A 15,176-nucleotide genomic window follows, 5' to 3' on the forward strand; every position below is an offset into this window, starting at 1 on the left:
AGGAAGAGGTGGAGGCAGAGTTAGAATTCGGGTAGCTGCTGCCATGCTATCCTGTGGCCCCAAACCCCACCTCCTCTTCAGGTTTCTTGCCATCAACTCAGTTTCTGCCCGTCAGTCAACTGGGCCTTTCCACTTCAGAGCTGGTCAATTCCTCTCCTGCTCAAACACCTTCCATGGCTCCCTACTGCCCTTGATAATGACCAAGCCCTCTAGCCTGGTGTTCAAAACCCCATCTTTCTTTTTCTCCCTCTCACCTTCAGCCCGTCCTTGACATCCCAAGTTCAAGCCATCCTGGATGCCTTGCAGTCCCTCCAGCACTCCCTCAACCCCCACGGGCTGCTGCCTTGGAGCGGCAGTCTCCCGCTCCCACTCCAGGCCACATTGATGAAACTCACTCACCCTCTCCTGCCCCTTGTCTCCTTTCTCCAGTTGCCTGGGGTTCCCGGTCAAAGCTTACATCAGGACCAACTGCAGAGTGGGTGCTACATTCATTCATTCATTCACTCATTCATTCAACAATCATTCCTTGAACACCTACTATATACCAGCCCCTGTTTAGGAACTGGGAGTACCGCAGTGAACAAGACAGACATGGCCCCTGGTCTTAAAGAGCTGATACTGTGGGGCAGGAGAAATACCCAGTTAACTAACAACCAAACCAGTAAATATCACATACAATATATTTTTAAGTGTTACTGAGAGTGGTGGGAGGAGGTCTATTTTTAGGTATGTTATAAAGCAAGTATCTTAAAAAAATTTTTTTTTAATTTTATTTTTGGCTGCATCAGGTCTTCGTTGCGGCATGCGGGATGTTCGTTGCGGCATGCACGCTCTTCGTTGCGGCATGCGGGCTTCTCTCTAGTTGTGGCGTGCAGGTTTTTCTCTCTCTAGTTGTGGCTCGCGGGCTCCAGAGAGCGTGGGCTCTGTACTTTGTGGCTCACGGGCTCTCTAGTTGAGGCGCGTGGGCTTAGTTGCCCCGCGGCATGTGGGATCTTAGTTCCCCGACCAGGGATTGGACCCACAACCCCTGCATTGGAAGGCGGATTATTTACCACTGGACCACCAGGGAAGTCCCCAAAGCAAGTATCTTTGAGGAAGTGACATTAAAACAGAGTCCAAATAAGGGAAGTGTTCAATCCATAAAGACATCTGGAGGAAGGTGTACCTGGTGGAAGGGACAGTGTGTGCAAAGGCCCTGAGGTGGGAATCAACTCAGGTGTTGGAAGGACACAAAGAAGGCCAGTGTGATTGGAATGGAGTAGGAGTGAGATGGAGGATGCAGGTCCAAGCAATGTCAGGGCAGGTTCTGCAGGGCCCCTGCTGAATGCTGAGGCAGGAACACATGTCTGGAGTTTGAGTATGATATTCCTTGCTCTTTATTTGCGGTGAAGCCCAGGGACCTGGGCATGCTTGGAGACAACCCCCTGAGAGCAGCAGAGGCCTCAGGGTCTCAGGACTCGCAGCCATGGGTGCGCATATATTCTGAAAACCCCTCCAGCTGGTCCAGCAATTCCTTCTTGCCCACTGCCCCATCCACTGGCCAGTGCATGAGGAACGTCCCCTTGCCCAGGACATGGGTGTATCTGTGGGCAAGAGGTGGCCAGGATGGTGAGGAGAGCCGGGTGCCTTGAAGGTGTGGAGACCTTTCTGACTTGCCCCTCTGCCCTGCCTGACAGACTCTCAGAGCCACAGCTTATAGCGTCCACTCCACCAGGCCATCTCAGGTCCCCCCACCTCTAGCCCATACTGCTGGGGATTAGAAAATGCTCCCCTTCCTCTGACTCTTTCCTGCCCTCTGTTGGAAATTTACAACTACATTTACAACATCTCCTTATGAATGGTGTTCCCTGGAGTTGTGCAGTGCACAGCCTGCACCTCCATTCAGGGCAGCCCTGAAACCCAAGACTCGTGTTGACAGGTGCAGTAGAAACTTTGACACCAAGGACTGGACTGGGGTAGGGAAGGGGACCCAGGCCTGAGTCCCCAGGGCAGCAGGAGGCCCCCACGCACTCAGATTTGACTCTCCACAGGTCTGATGTCTGGCCCATGATGAGGTATGTCTCGTGTTCTTGCAGCCCCAGGGAGTCATGGCAGGTGGCGTGAGTGACGAATTTCTTCATGGTGAGGGGCTTGGCAGAGTCCGTGCCTGGAGGAGAGGAGAACCAGTGTGTGAGCTTGCATAGGCCTGGTCCTCCTACGCGTTGGGGCCCCTGGGGTAGGCCCCCACGCCCCCTCCTCTGCCACCTTGGACATACCACTCTTGATGATGGCTTGGACCTGCATGTTGTAGTAGATGTAGGGGCTGGAGGCGGAGGTCTCCACAGACTCCAGCCTGGCCTTGTACACTGGGGGAGGGGTCCAGGAGGGTGTCGTGTTGGTGTCCAGCCTGCAGGTGGGCCGCCCCCTGCCCCTCCCCACACTCACCAAAGTCCACGCCAACCTCACAGGCTGCTGCCTGGAGCTGTTCCTGCTGCAGGTGGTCGCTGTCCTTTGGGGATGGGCACTGTTCTGGAAGGTTGGGGGAGGGGGGGGCGGCTGTTCTAGCTGCACTGGCGGAGGGACCTTCCTCCCATCTGACCGCCATCCGGCCCCAGGCGGCAGCCGCTGGGTCTCTGGGTCTGGCCTTTCTGATCTGTAGGGTGCTCTCTCCTCCTCTGTCTCTCCGTTTGGTCTTTTTCTTTTCTGTTTCTCTCATCTGAGTGTCCCTCCGTGTCTGTGTCTCTGATTCGCCTGATCTTTGGCTGTGCCTGAGTGTATGTGTCATTCTCTGTCTCTGGGTCTCCTTTTCTCTGTCTCTCTTTGTCTCTGTCTTGCTATCTCTCTGTCTCTCTCTCTCTCTGTCTAAACTCAGCCCAGAAGGCACCCAGGAAGTGATGAAAAGCTCTTGAACCCCTAGCCTGGCAGTCCCAGCCCTCCGTAGCCCCATGACCTCACCCTCGGCGCATCTGCACACGTCTCTGTGGCAGATCTTCCTCAAGGAAGCGTGCTCTGTGGGCAGGTTGTAGAAGGACCTGCACCTCTGGGCTGTGAGAAGAGGCGAGTGACCGGGGTTGGCTTGGGCCAGTGCTCCTGGGGGCTGGGTGCACGTCTGGCTCCGCCCCCAGCAGGCCCCGCCCCACCTGACCCGCCCAGCCACCCCCTTAACAGGTCCCTCCTCTTTAAAGAGGCTGCCCCCTTCTTGCCCACCCTTACCCAGCGGGCCACGCCAAGTCCCTTCTCAGCTCTGCCACACCCGCTTCCAGGCCCCCCACTCTCCCCGGGGCCACTTTAACCACCAAGGAAGGCCACGCCCCTCATCACCACGCCCCTTGGGTCCCTTCTAGCGCCCTCTTGGCCACCCCTCCCACGGAGCCAAGGACCCCCTCTGCCACGCCCCATTCCCCCCTTTTGGCCCCGCTCCTCACCCCTCCCTTTTTTTCTGGCCCAGTCCTTCTCAGGCCCTGTACCCTCCCGGGATACCCCTCCACCCCAAGGCCCCTGCTCACAAGGCTCGTAGTAGTCGTAGACCATGACCTGGGCAGCCTGCAGGAACTCCGCCTGCAGCATCCTGTGGACGCGGAAGCCCAGTACCGTGTCTGCCTCGTGGGAGAGCTGGAGAAGGGAAGTCCTGTCTGAGCTGATCAGGGCCACGGAGCATGGGGTACTGACCACAGGGCCTTGGCCATAACCACTGACCGCGTGGCCCTGAATACTGAGGAGCTGACTTCAGAGGGCGTGGCTCTCGGACAACACTGACCAGGGTGCTGATTGTGGTTTCTCCGCCCATCCGGCTGCCCACGGACCTCTGGCAGAGGACACCTGGCCTTCCTCACCTTCTCCAGGTAGAGGACAACAGTGCTGTCGCTGGAGGTCGTCTTGGTCTCATACTGGAAGGCGTACCTCTCCACGTCGCTCGTGAGCTGGCGCAGAGGGTGAGGAATGCGCGTCGGCAGAGATCTTCCAAGGCACCCAGCCCTGGGAGCTCCAGTTAGTGTGAAGCAACTCTCAGAGCTCCCGGCCCTTGTCCAATCAGCCCCACTGTTGGGGAAACTGAGGCACAATCAGGGCAAGAATTTAGCTAAGGTCATACAGGGAGTCCCCCAGAAGTGACCATGGCCGCTGACCTTGGGGCAGGGACTGTGGGGCATTAACCTGGGGGTCTTGACCCAGGTAGATGCTGTTCTGCACCCACTCGGGGAATGTGGGATGTTGCCAGGGCATCCCCGCCCTGCTCATTACCTGTTTGAGGTCATCCTGGTTGGGGTAGAAGCCGGTGAGCAGGGAGACCTCCATGATGGTCATTGTGGCCTCTCGATGACCCTGGTACCTGGGGATTTCACAGCACCAGAGTCTTCCCACTGTCCCCTTGCCCCTCTCCCACGCTCCCACTGTCATCACCTCTTGCCTGGACAAGGGCAGTAGCCTTCTCCTGTGTCTGCCTGTCACTCCTCTACCCCCAAGAGGATACAGCTTTAGCAAACAGAAATCTGGTATGTTGCCTCCTTGCTTAACTTCCTTGCTTTACCAAAACACCTGGTCTCATCCTTTCACTTCACCTTCCCCTCTGGCCTCTGATTGATTGCTCTGAAGTGTCAGTCTCTTGCCTGCCACTGGACCTTGGCACATGCTGTTCTCTCAGCCTGGAATTCTTCCTCCCTCTTTGCCCTGAAAAATCCTGTCACCTTTGCAATTTCAGCGGATGCATCACCCCCTCTGGGAAGCCTTCCCCAGCCCGCACACCAGATCATTCTCTAATTTGCCCTCCTGTGGCTCCGTGGACCTCTCCTTTGCCACATTTAATCACGGTTGTCATTTTGCATTGACTCTGGGTGATTATTCGGTTATTGTTTTTCTCCCCTGATAGTCTGTGAGCTCCACCAGGCGGGGAGGAGCTGCCTTTTGCTCACAGCTGTGCCCCCAGCTCCTAGAACAGAGCCTGGCACCAATTAGGTGCTCAATACAATTTTTTTTTAAATCTGGGACAGACCTGGGTGAGGGTATTTGGGAGACAGAGCCAGACTGGGGTGGGGGCTGGAATGTCTGGAGAAGATGAAGAGAGGGGAGAGTCGTGGGGTTCAGAGCTAGCCCTGGGCATCTGGGTCATGGTGCATGTTCACCGTGCAGGAGCCCGCCTTTCTGGGACAGGGAAAGCTGGGGGGCAGGGTTGGGGTAGCAGGATGGTAGATAAACATGGAAGGGTGGGGTAGGAAGCAGAATGGGGGACAGGCAGGGGAGGGCAGGAGGAGAGGTAGGGATGAGGGAGCAGGCATGGAGAGGCAAGTGTGGCTGGTTCCCTCCCTCCATTCAGTACATAGGGAGAGCTGCTAAAGAGTCTGGATTCCAGGAAGTGGGTCCTTCCTCCTGCCCAGTCCACGATCCTGGTGACCTGACCTTGTTTCCATCCGGAGCTGAAAGGTCGCTTCCCCCTTTTTATTATCTGCAGAGAGAAGGCAGGAATTTAGAGGCTGGGTAACACAGCCTCTGGGGCCAGCTTCCTGGGTTCAAATCCTGGCTCTGCTATGACTTTGAGCAAGTTGTTTAACCTCTCTGTGCTTTGGTTTCCTAAACTGTAAATGGGGATCATAATATTCCCAACCCAGCTGGTTAATTTTAAGTGAGTTAATACAAGTAAAGCATTTAACATAATGCCTGATTAGTGCTTGATAGCTGTCAGTTATTATTACTATAGTATTACTACCATTATCATATTACTACTACTACTGCTACTACTACAATTAAGAAATGGGGTCCAAACCAAAGTCTTGGTCACTTTTAGTCCCTAAAAGTCTTGGAACTGGTGAGACTTGTTTCCCCCTACCCTGACAGTGAGCTCCCAGTGGCAAAGTCCTGTCTCTTCCTTCTTGGTACCCCAGACTGGAAACTCTGGAATCCATTTCTGATCATCTCCACAGCCCCTTCCCTGGTCCAGCCCCATCATTTCCTGCAGGACCAGTGCAGTCACCTCTTCCTTGGTCTCCCAGCTCCCACCTGTGCCCTCTATAGTCCGTTTTCCCCACAGCGGCCAGAGGGAGCCTGTGCGAACCTGTGCTAGGTCATGTCCCTCTTCTACTCAGAACCCTCTCTGGCTCCTATTTCACTCCAAGCAAACGCTAGAGTCCTCACCATGGCTTGTAAGTCCCTGCACCATCTACCCCATCACCTCTCCAACTCGTTCAACGAAAAATCTACCCCTTGCTCCTCTGTAGCCACACTGGCCTCCCTGCTGTTGCTCAAACCAAGTGAGTTCATTCTTGCCTCAGGCCCTTTGCACCTGCTGTTCCGTCTGCCTGGAATGCTCTTCCCTCAGATCCTTCCTGGCTCACTCTCTCACTTCTTTCATGTTTCATCTCAAATGCCACCTCCTCAGAGAGCTTCCCCTGGACTTCCTCCAAGTCTGTAGCACCTTTTCCTACTTTATTTTATATGGTACTTATCATCACCTGCTATTATGCTTCATATTTATATTTTAAAATGCAGATTCACTTATGTTATAAATAAGTAACAATAGAAGTATAATATACTGTTATTGTTGTATTGTTTGCGTCCTTCTACTAGAGTGTGGGCTCCAGGAGAAGATGGGATGGTTTTCTTGTTCATGCCTACGTGCCCAGGGCCAAGGAACAGGGTGTAGCACCTAGTAAATGCTCAAAGAAGATTTGTTGGGGAAGGGGAAGCTGGGACGAAGCGGGAGAGCGGCATGGACATATATACACTACCAAATGTAAGATAGATAGCCAGTGGGAAGCAGCCTCATAACACCGGGAGATCAGCTCGGTGCTTTGTGTCCACCTAGAGGGGTGAGATAAGGAGGGTGGGAGGGAGACGCAAGAAGGAGGAGATATGGGGATATATGTATAGCTGATTCACTTTGTTATACAGCAGAAACTAACACACCATTGTAAAGCAATTATACTCCAATAAAGATGTTAGAAAAATATTTGTTGAATGGCTGAATAAAGCAATAGAGATGCTTACTGAATGATAGCTAAAATAAAGTAATAAAAAAGAAGAGCTGGGTATCCCTGAGTCCAGGCTCACCTTTCGGGGCTGTGTGAAGAGTCACATTCAGGTGGTACAGGTTGCAGGTGTCCTCCCAGGACTCTGGAGACCTGTGGTACATGGTCAGGATCTGTCGGAGGGGGAGGCGTCAGAGCCCATCCACACTAACTCCTTTCCTCCTGCCTGCCCAGCTCTCTGCCCCATGGGGAATTCACAGCGAGGTCTTTCCCGTTCAATCCATGTGTTCAGTGGCCAGAACACCCTATATAGTCTAGGCAGGCCAGCTCTATAATAGAACTTCCCGCAGTGTTGGCAATAGTCTCTATCTGTGCTGTCCGTGTGGCAACCACTAGACACGTGGCTTTTTTTTTTTGGTTGTGCCATGCAGCATGCGGGATCTTAGTTCCCCGACCAGGGATTGAACCCATGCCCCCTGCGATGGAAGCAGGGAGTCTTAACCACTGGACTGCCAGGGAAGTCTGCACATGTGGTTATTGAGCACTTGAAATGTGACTAGTCCGACCGAGGAACTGAATTTCTTATTTTATGTAATTTAAAATTAGCTGAAGTTTAAGGTGGAGTGTGACTTGCCTGAGGTCACACAACAAAGACAGGGATTCAACTGTGGCTCTATTGCCTGAAACATGATAGCAGGCTACCTTGAATTTGGTGACAAAGAAGGCTGTCCTCCTGGGTCATAGGGCATAGGGCCAGACGATGTAATGGAGCCTTCAGATATTGGGGGAAGGGTGGAGTTGTTCTCTGGGTTTTGAGAGGCACCCCGGTGGGAGAATCTTTCTTTTTGGGGGCAAGGAAAGAGACCCCTTCAGGGATTCAACATAGGAGGGGCAGAGGGGTCCAAAGATCTCTGGCCTCTGTCTTCCCTGACTCTTGACTTACTGAAAGTGAAAACCTCTATTTCCCCACCCATCAAATGGAGCCCATATTTTTACCAGCTTCTCAGGGGGGTTTTGAGGTGTCCTTAGATTGATTCCTAACAAATGGTTGTGTCCTAAATGGTAGCTAAGGTTATTGCTTATTTCAATCTTGTTTTGGAGTCTATATTTGCCTCTATTTCCACCAACTGGGGGAGCCCTGGGCTCTAGCTAAGGAACACAAGACCTACTGAGATGGTGCCTCTTCCACTGCCGCTGGCTTTGATCTCTAGGTCATCCTGGGCAGAGAACTGAAAAGAGAGGGGAGAAGGATTTGAGGGGAGAAGAAGCAGCAAAACATGACTTACACGCAGTGGGGATGGAGAGGAAAGAATGCACGGGCACTGGGGCCTCAGTTATTTCCCTAATGGCGTCTAGTGACTCTCCTACCTCTCTCCATGAAGATGGTTTTACTTTTCCTTCTTTTTTTAAAAACGATTTATTTATTTATTATTTATTTATTTAGGCTGCACAAGGTCTTAGTCGCGGCACGCAGGATCTTCGTTGTGGCACGCATGAGGGATCTAGTTCCCTGACCAGGGATCAAACCCGGGCCGCCTACATTGGGAGCGCGGAGTCTTACCCACTGGACCACCAGGGAAGTCCCTGCATCTACTCTTGTTTCCCTCATTCATTCTTCCCTCATCGGCCAGAGCAAAATTTTACAAATTCACATTCAATCACATCACCCCTGCTTAAATCCCATTGCTGTTCTTAGAACACTCTTGCCTCAGTGCCTTTGCACTTGCTGTTTGTTCTGCCTAGATATCCACAAGGATCACATCTGCCTTTCCATAAGGTCTTTGCTCAGATATTACCTTCTTGGTGAGACCTTCGCTACCCAGCCTAATTACAACTCCTTGATGTTCCCACCGCCTCCCTGCTTAATTCTTTCCCATAGCACTTGCCGTCATTTAACACATTACATATTCTACTTATTCACATTGCTTTTTTGTCTATCCCCACTAAAATATAAAATTCTACAGGGACAGGGATTTTTTTTTTCTGTCTTGTTCATGGCCATATTCCCAGAACCTAGAACAGTGTCTGACACACAGTAAGTGCTCAAAAAAGATGATTGAATAATTGAAGGTGACTATCGCCTCCTTCATGGAGTAAGGTCATGGAGATTACCTTACTCCCCATACCCAGGTTATTATGTCCTTTACACACTTATTTCACTCCCCTGTGTTCTGAAAGCTTAAAGTGGAATGTAGAATTATATTTATTGTCTTAGTTTCTCTCTAGACTGTAAGTGCTTTGAGAATAGGGACCACAGATGTTTCATAATGTAACCCAGGAGAATGCTTGGCACACAGTAGGTGCTCAGGAAATGTTTGTGGAATGAATGAACCAATACATTGATAGTATAGCCAATGGTAATTGGATAATATTGGTGAGGGGAGATTTCCAGGGACATGACTCTTGGTCTCATCTCCAGTGTAACTACCGTGTGGACTTCCCAGCTGCCCCTTAGCTCCATACCTTTGCTGACCGCAGCTGGTAGGCATTGTTCTCATCGATGAGCCATTCCATATTCAAGGCTCTCTTGGGGGCTCTGATCTGGACGCGGAGATCCTGGACACCGTCGAAGGGGACAGCTTCGCGGAAGCGTGTGAGGGCCTCTATGGCCACGACCGTGGTCTGGGTGTTGGGATGGGGGCCTCGGATCAGCACCACTGACAGCGCACCGGAGCCCCGTGGGGCACGAGCACCACGGACAGCTCCTTCCGGCGGGCCAGTAATGTCAGCACCTCGGCTAGTGACCCCCGTCCCCCCTCCCCCTTCCCCCTCCCCCTCCCCCCAGTTTCTGAGGCTCCAGTCACCTGGGTGGACTGGAAGCCTCCTCCCAGCTCCCGTTTCTCCAGTAGCCACTTGGCGATGGCGTGCGTCTCATTGTGCCGACCCAGCTCCAGCTTCTGCATCAGTGCATAGGCCGTGGCCTCAATGGTGTAGAGGGAGGCCGTGTCCAGGTCGTCCACTGGCCAATGGGTTTTGTCTAGAAGATGGATGCCCACCTTGTCACGCAGATCTGGGCCCACCTACCTAAACCTGCCCTCTCCTCATGTCATATTGCCCAGTTTTTCTCATCTGCTATTTTATTGAGCACCTACTTTATGTGAAAATCTTTGCTGAGGAGATGTATGGACATTGCATTTTTCAGAACCACTCTAGGAGACAGGGACACTATTTAGAGTTGGGGAAATTGAGGTTCAAAGAAGCCCCTCCACATTCCTCTCGGTCCCACTGCAAGTGAGTTTTTCTACCTCCACTCCTCTTGACTTGGGGAATGGAGAGGATGGGATCAGGACACTCAGGGATGGGATAGCGCAGGCCATGGGAAGCAAACCCCTCTCAGTTACCTATGTTTTAAGACTTTCTTTCCATTCTCGAACATACCAAGCACTTTCCCACTTCAGAGCATTTGCACATGCCATTCCCACTGCTTGGAATATTCTTGGCCTTTCACATAGGTGAGCGTTCTCATCTTTCATTCCAGCTGAGGGGTCCCCTTTTCACAGAGACCTTCCCAGTTCTCCAGTCTATACTTCCCTCCCCTCATCATCACTCCCACCCACCTTGTATGTTATTATCTCAGCGCCTGTCTCAATTAGTAATTCTCTTTTGATCTGTTTGTCTTCCACCTGCCTCCCCCAGGAACGCTGGGGACTTTTGAGGGCAGGGACCACATCAGTCTTGTTCACCTTGGTTTCTCAGGGTCTGAGCTCAAGGGTTGGCACACCATAGGTGCTCATAAATGAAGAATCACATTTTGCTGGATTTGAGATCATACAATCCCCCTCTCTCTGCCCCCGTGACTGTGGTTAACACATAGTTGGTTGAAAAGTGGCCCACACCCACCCTGGCTGGCAACGCTGTCCAGGCGGTCGTTGGCTCGGGGGCTCCTGGTGAGGGCCAGAGCATAGGAGGCTATGGCTATGGCAAAGGTTGTCTGAATGTGGGGGAGTTTTTTCTCCAGGAAGTCACCGGCTTGCTTCATGCTGGCAGCCAAGTTCTAGAAAGTCAAGAGAAGAGGCTAGAGGGAGGTGATCAGAGGAAAGGGGTCTGGGAGTTAGAAGGGAGGAAAGCACTAAGAAGGACATGGGGGTAGGGGAGCCCCCTGTGTGCAGGGGGTATGGCACCCTGCAGACCCTGCCCTCGTCTTTGGGTCCTACCGGTATCTTCTGGTTGCACAACTCCTTCCCCTCATTCAGAGCGATCAGGACAAGAGCTGTGAGGGATACATTTGCCTCCGAGCCTCGGTAGCCACCCTGTGGATGCAGAACCACACCCATAATCTCTTTACCATCTTGGAGACACCTTCCCCAATCTCTCCTGACTGACCTTGAAAAGCTCCCAGGTGCTCAGCTCTGGGCTGGATGATGCTGAAAGCAGGATGAGGAAAGGGATAGAGGAAGAGGATCTATCTTGAGATTTGCCTGTGTGGGGTCTGCTTTACTATAAGAAAAGTTGACAGCCATGGAGGGTGCTGTGCTAAGCTCTCTATGCTAGCTCAAAACATTCTTGCAGCAGCTCCATTCTCCTGATGAGCAAACTGAGGGTCAGAGGGTGAAGTGTCCCCGTTGCTAGTAAATGACCGACAAGGTTCAAACTCCTCTTTAGTCTCCCAAGTTCCACCCTCAATCCCTGTACTGGACTGAATAATTTCCCCCCAAAATTCTTGTCCACCCAGAACCTCAGAGTGTGATCTTATTAGGAAATAGGGTCTTTGTAGAGGTAATGAACTAAGTTAAGAATAGGTTATACTGGATTAGGGGGACCCTGTATCCAATGACTGGTGTCCATATAAGAAGGCACACACAGAAGGAAGAAAGCCATGTGAAGATGGAGGCAGAGATTGGAGTGATGTGGCTCTAAGCCAAGGGATGCCAAGGATTGCCAGGATCCACCAAACTAGAAGAGGCAAGGCAGGATTCCCACCCCATGCCCCAACGAGCCTTCAGAAGGAGCATGGCCCTGCCGAGACCTTAAGCTTGGACTTTCAGTCTCTAGAACTGGGACCAAATAAATAGATTTCTGTTGTTTTAAGCCACCCAGTTTGTGGTACTTTGTTACAGCAGCCCTAGGAAACTAATACATACCCCAAAGTCTCTTCTTCTCACAGTGGCCAATGAAGCCTGTGAACTCTTGAATCAGTTTACATCCGTCCTCTGCTCAGAACCTTCTGTGGCTCCCACCTCAGTCAGAGGAAAAGCTCAAGTCCTCCCTTTGGCCCACAAGGCCCTGCACACTCTGTCCCATCACCTCCCTGCCCTCCCCTCCTCCCTCTCTCCCCTCGCTCACTCTGTTCCAGCCACACTGGGCTCCTCACTGTTCCTCCAAAATATTGGGCACATTCCAGTCTCAGGACCTTTGCACATGCTCCTCCCTTTGCTTAGGACACTCTCTCCTTAGTTATCCACAGGACTTGCTCCCTCACCTCTCCAGTTCTGTATAAATATCATCTCCTCAGGAAGCCTTCCAAAATGTCAGCCTTCCCACCTTGATCCCCCTTTCCCCGCATTTTTCCCGTCTCACTTATAACATGCCATATCACTTATGTCTCTGTTGTGCTAATTGCCTGTCTGTCCTCCACTAGAATGTCTGCCCCATGAGGACAGGGATTTTTGTCTGTTTTGTTTGCCCTGAGTCCCCAGTGCTTAAAGCAGTGCCTGGCACGTTACAGGTGCCTGATAAATGTTCGTTGGTGGAAAGAAACTCAGATCTGTGAGCCTGCCTTACTGTTACTGTGTTTGTAACTCCCTTAGGTACCGCCTTCCTGTACCACGTAGGGCTTTCACTCACACAGCCCTCCCTTCTTTTGGGGGTGCATTCTGTCTTTGCTGGTTCATTCATCCATCCAGAGTTTTATTCGGCGACATTTGCTGACTATGATGAACCAGACCTGCTTTTCTCCCTGGAGGACTCACAGTGTAGGAAAAGCAAACCCTGACCAGACTATTGCAAAGTCCCACAGGCTTCAGGACCTGGCGTCTTTCCTCCTTCCCAGGCCTCGGGATGGATCACCTCTTTGCCATCTTTGGGCTCTGATGACACTGGTCTCTTTTCCCCGTCCTCAAACATGCCAGAGCCTCAGGGCCTTTGCACACGCTGTTCCCTTTGCCTGGAGCTCTGTTTTCCATTCTTTCCTCCGCTGTCTCCTATTCCTTTTTCAAGTTGCTGCTTTACCGTCACTTCCGCCTGTAGGCTACCCCTGACACCCCCAGCGCTGGGCATGGCTCCTATTAAATCCTATCTCCTGCTTTTCTCTCCCGTGGAACTCGGCGCAATTGTGACTTAAACAATCACTAGTTATAATTATTTGGTGAACTTCTGTCTGCCCCCCACTACCCAGCTTGTCAGTTCTACAAGCAGGGGCTGTCACTGTCTTGTTTACCTCTGTGTCTCCCCTCTCCCCAGCACAAGGCCTGGCACACAGCAGTTGCTGGATGAATGTTTGTTGAATGAGTGAATAAATCACATCCCTAACGTGATAGGTGCACAGGACAGGGCTGGTATTCGGGGGAGACTTAGAGGAGGTGGTGTCCGGTCTAAATCTAAAGAGAAAACATACTTTGGCTAGGTGCAGGGGAAAAAAGGGATGAGGTGTGACTATACCATGCAGAGAGAGCAGCCTAAGCAAAGATACGGAGGTGAGTTGGAAGGACCTGTGAGCAGGGAGTATTGAGGAGTGAGACTTGGGAGGAGATACAAAAGAGAAGGATATAGTAGAGAGATACCGCTGTAGGTGACTGTGTTTGTCTGTAGGTGACTGCCACAGAAGGTGTCTGAGCAGGGGAGAGACCTCCCAGGCTGTTTGAAAGCTGTTTCTGGAGGCTGGTGTGGAGGAACAATTGGTAGGGATGGGTGTGTTGGCTGGCGGAACACGGAGGACTCAGACCCAGAGAGAGGTGGGCCGGGACTGGCAACTCCTTGAAGTAGGGGTGGGGGGATAGGTCCCAGATGTGCCCAGCCTCCCCACATTGTAACACAGTGCAGCACATGGTCCAGAGCAGGGAGATGTGATGCTTGGTGCCAGACCTCAGCTGTTTCCTGTTCTCATTCTACCTGGGAACACGTCAGGGGGCTGAAATTCCCCTCCCAGTGTGCAGAGCCCTTGGGTTTTGTTTGAATGGCTCAGATGGTGGGGCGGGTGGGCACCTTCATGGACCCCATGACCACGGGGCTTTCCTCCAAGAAGCTCCCGTCCTTCGCCTGCCTCTGGGTGATGATCCAGTTGGCAATGGTGCAGAGAGACTCAGGGTTGAACGCCCCCATTGTCATGGTAGGGTAGGCCAGGGCGAAGACCCGGAATACGTAACTCGTGAGCCTGTTGGAAGGGAGACGGGGTGGGTGATGGCTGGCAATAGTCACCAAGGGGGTTCTAGGACAGGGGCATCTACACTATGGAGAAGTCTACCCCAGAGACCACAGAAACTTGGAATGCTGCTGGCCTACAGGCTGCCTGCCCCAAGACCCCTCAGTGGGGATACTTCTGGGGTCATCAAGCCCCAGGCTGGTCCCTCAGGCTTCCTCCTACCAGGGTCCTCATCCTTACCAGGTACTTCCTGGGTTTCCCTTGCTGGTGTGGAAGGTGCTATCTGCGCTCCGGTGGGTCAGCATCCGGCTGTACCCTGGGAAAACAGGTGGATGGGAATTTACCGGGAGAGTTGGTGCTTGGGTGTGGCTGTGAAGGGGGGGGGGTTAGTTACCAGGCATAATCTGGGGGGCAGGGTGTGGGTGGAACTTAGGGGTGCATCATATATAGATGTAACCTGGAGGAGGGGACTGGTCCAGGTGCCTTAAGGAGGGAGCTGCAGGGCCCGGGTGTAAATGAAAGTCATGGCCCCATGTGACAGTGGGAGCCAGGGTACAGCTGTATCTGGGAGTAAACTGGGAAACTGTGCCATTGGGGTATGACTGGGAATTACTGCTGAGGAGGGGTTGTGACTGGGGAGGGGTGTGACTGGGAATTACTGCTAGGAGGGATCATGGACGGTGAAACCCAGGAAAGGGCGTATCCTGAGGGGCCACTACCTGGGTGTTTTCTTGGGGGCTGTCTCTTGGCTGTAAACTAGAGGTGTCAGTGTGTCTGTGTAGTCACAGGATGTTACTCCTGGGTGCATTCTGGAGAGGGCACCTCTTGGGTGGATTCTGAGCATTGCTGCTTGGGTATTACCTGAAGGCTACCTGGAGGTTTACTGTTTGGGTTTAACACTGGGGATGATAGTGTCTGGGTGTTACTTGGATGGAGAGCTGGTG

The 15,176-nt window shown here is 52.4% G+C and overlaps 1 protein-coding gene across 1 annotated transcript in view; it reads right to left on the reverse strand.

Annotated features, from left to right (window-relative positions):
- Positions 1-1,148: 1,148 nt before the first annotated feature.
- LOC111166100 (complement C3-like) overlaps positions 1,149-15,176 on the reverse strand; it is a 28,013-nt gene continuing 13,985 nt past the window's right edge. Inside the window, exons 25-40 of the mRNA XM_089905495.1 lie at positions 14,473-14,548; positions 14,076-14,244; positions 11,090-11,185; positions 10,776-10,929; positions 9,740-9,912; positions 9,399-9,557; positions 8,105-8,164; positions 7,018-7,108; positions 5,371-5,416; positions 4,219-4,306; positions 3,813-3,899; positions 3,486-3,591; positions 2,425-3,024; positions 2,256-2,345; positions 2,011-2,146; positions 1,149-1,583 (exon numbers count right to left, since the gene is read on the reverse strand). Of these exons, the coding sequence (XP_089761621.1) occupies positions 1,451-1,583; positions 2,011-2,146; positions 2,256-2,345; positions 2,425-3,024; positions 3,486-3,591; positions 3,813-3,899; positions 4,219-4,306; positions 5,371-5,416; positions 7,018-7,108; positions 8,105-8,164; positions 9,399-9,557; positions 9,740-9,912; positions 10,776-10,929; positions 11,090-11,185; positions 14,076-14,244; positions 14,473-14,548 (2,264 nt within the window). The 3' untranslated portion in view covers positions 1,149-1,450. The remainder of the gene's footprint in view (positions 1,584-2,010; positions 2,147-2,255; positions 2,346-2,424; positions 3,025-3,485; positions 3,592-3,812; positions 3,900-4,218; positions 4,307-5,370; positions 5,417-7,017; positions 7,109-8,104; positions 8,165-9,398; positions 9,558-9,739; positions 9,913-10,775; positions 10,930-11,089; positions 11,186-14,075; positions 14,245-14,472; positions 14,549-15,176) is intronic.

This window comes from Delphinapterus leucas, unplaced genomic scaffold (genome assembly GCF_059928025.1).
Source record: "Delphinapterus leucas isolate spDelLeu-1000000601 "Yukka" unplaced genomic scaffold, BTC_Dleu_Yukka2 spDelLeu_asBTCV2_sq25, whole genome shotgun sequence".
Lineage (NCBI taxonomy): Eukaryota > Metazoa > Chordata > Mammalia > Artiodactyla > Monodontidae > Delphinapterus > Delphinapterus leucas.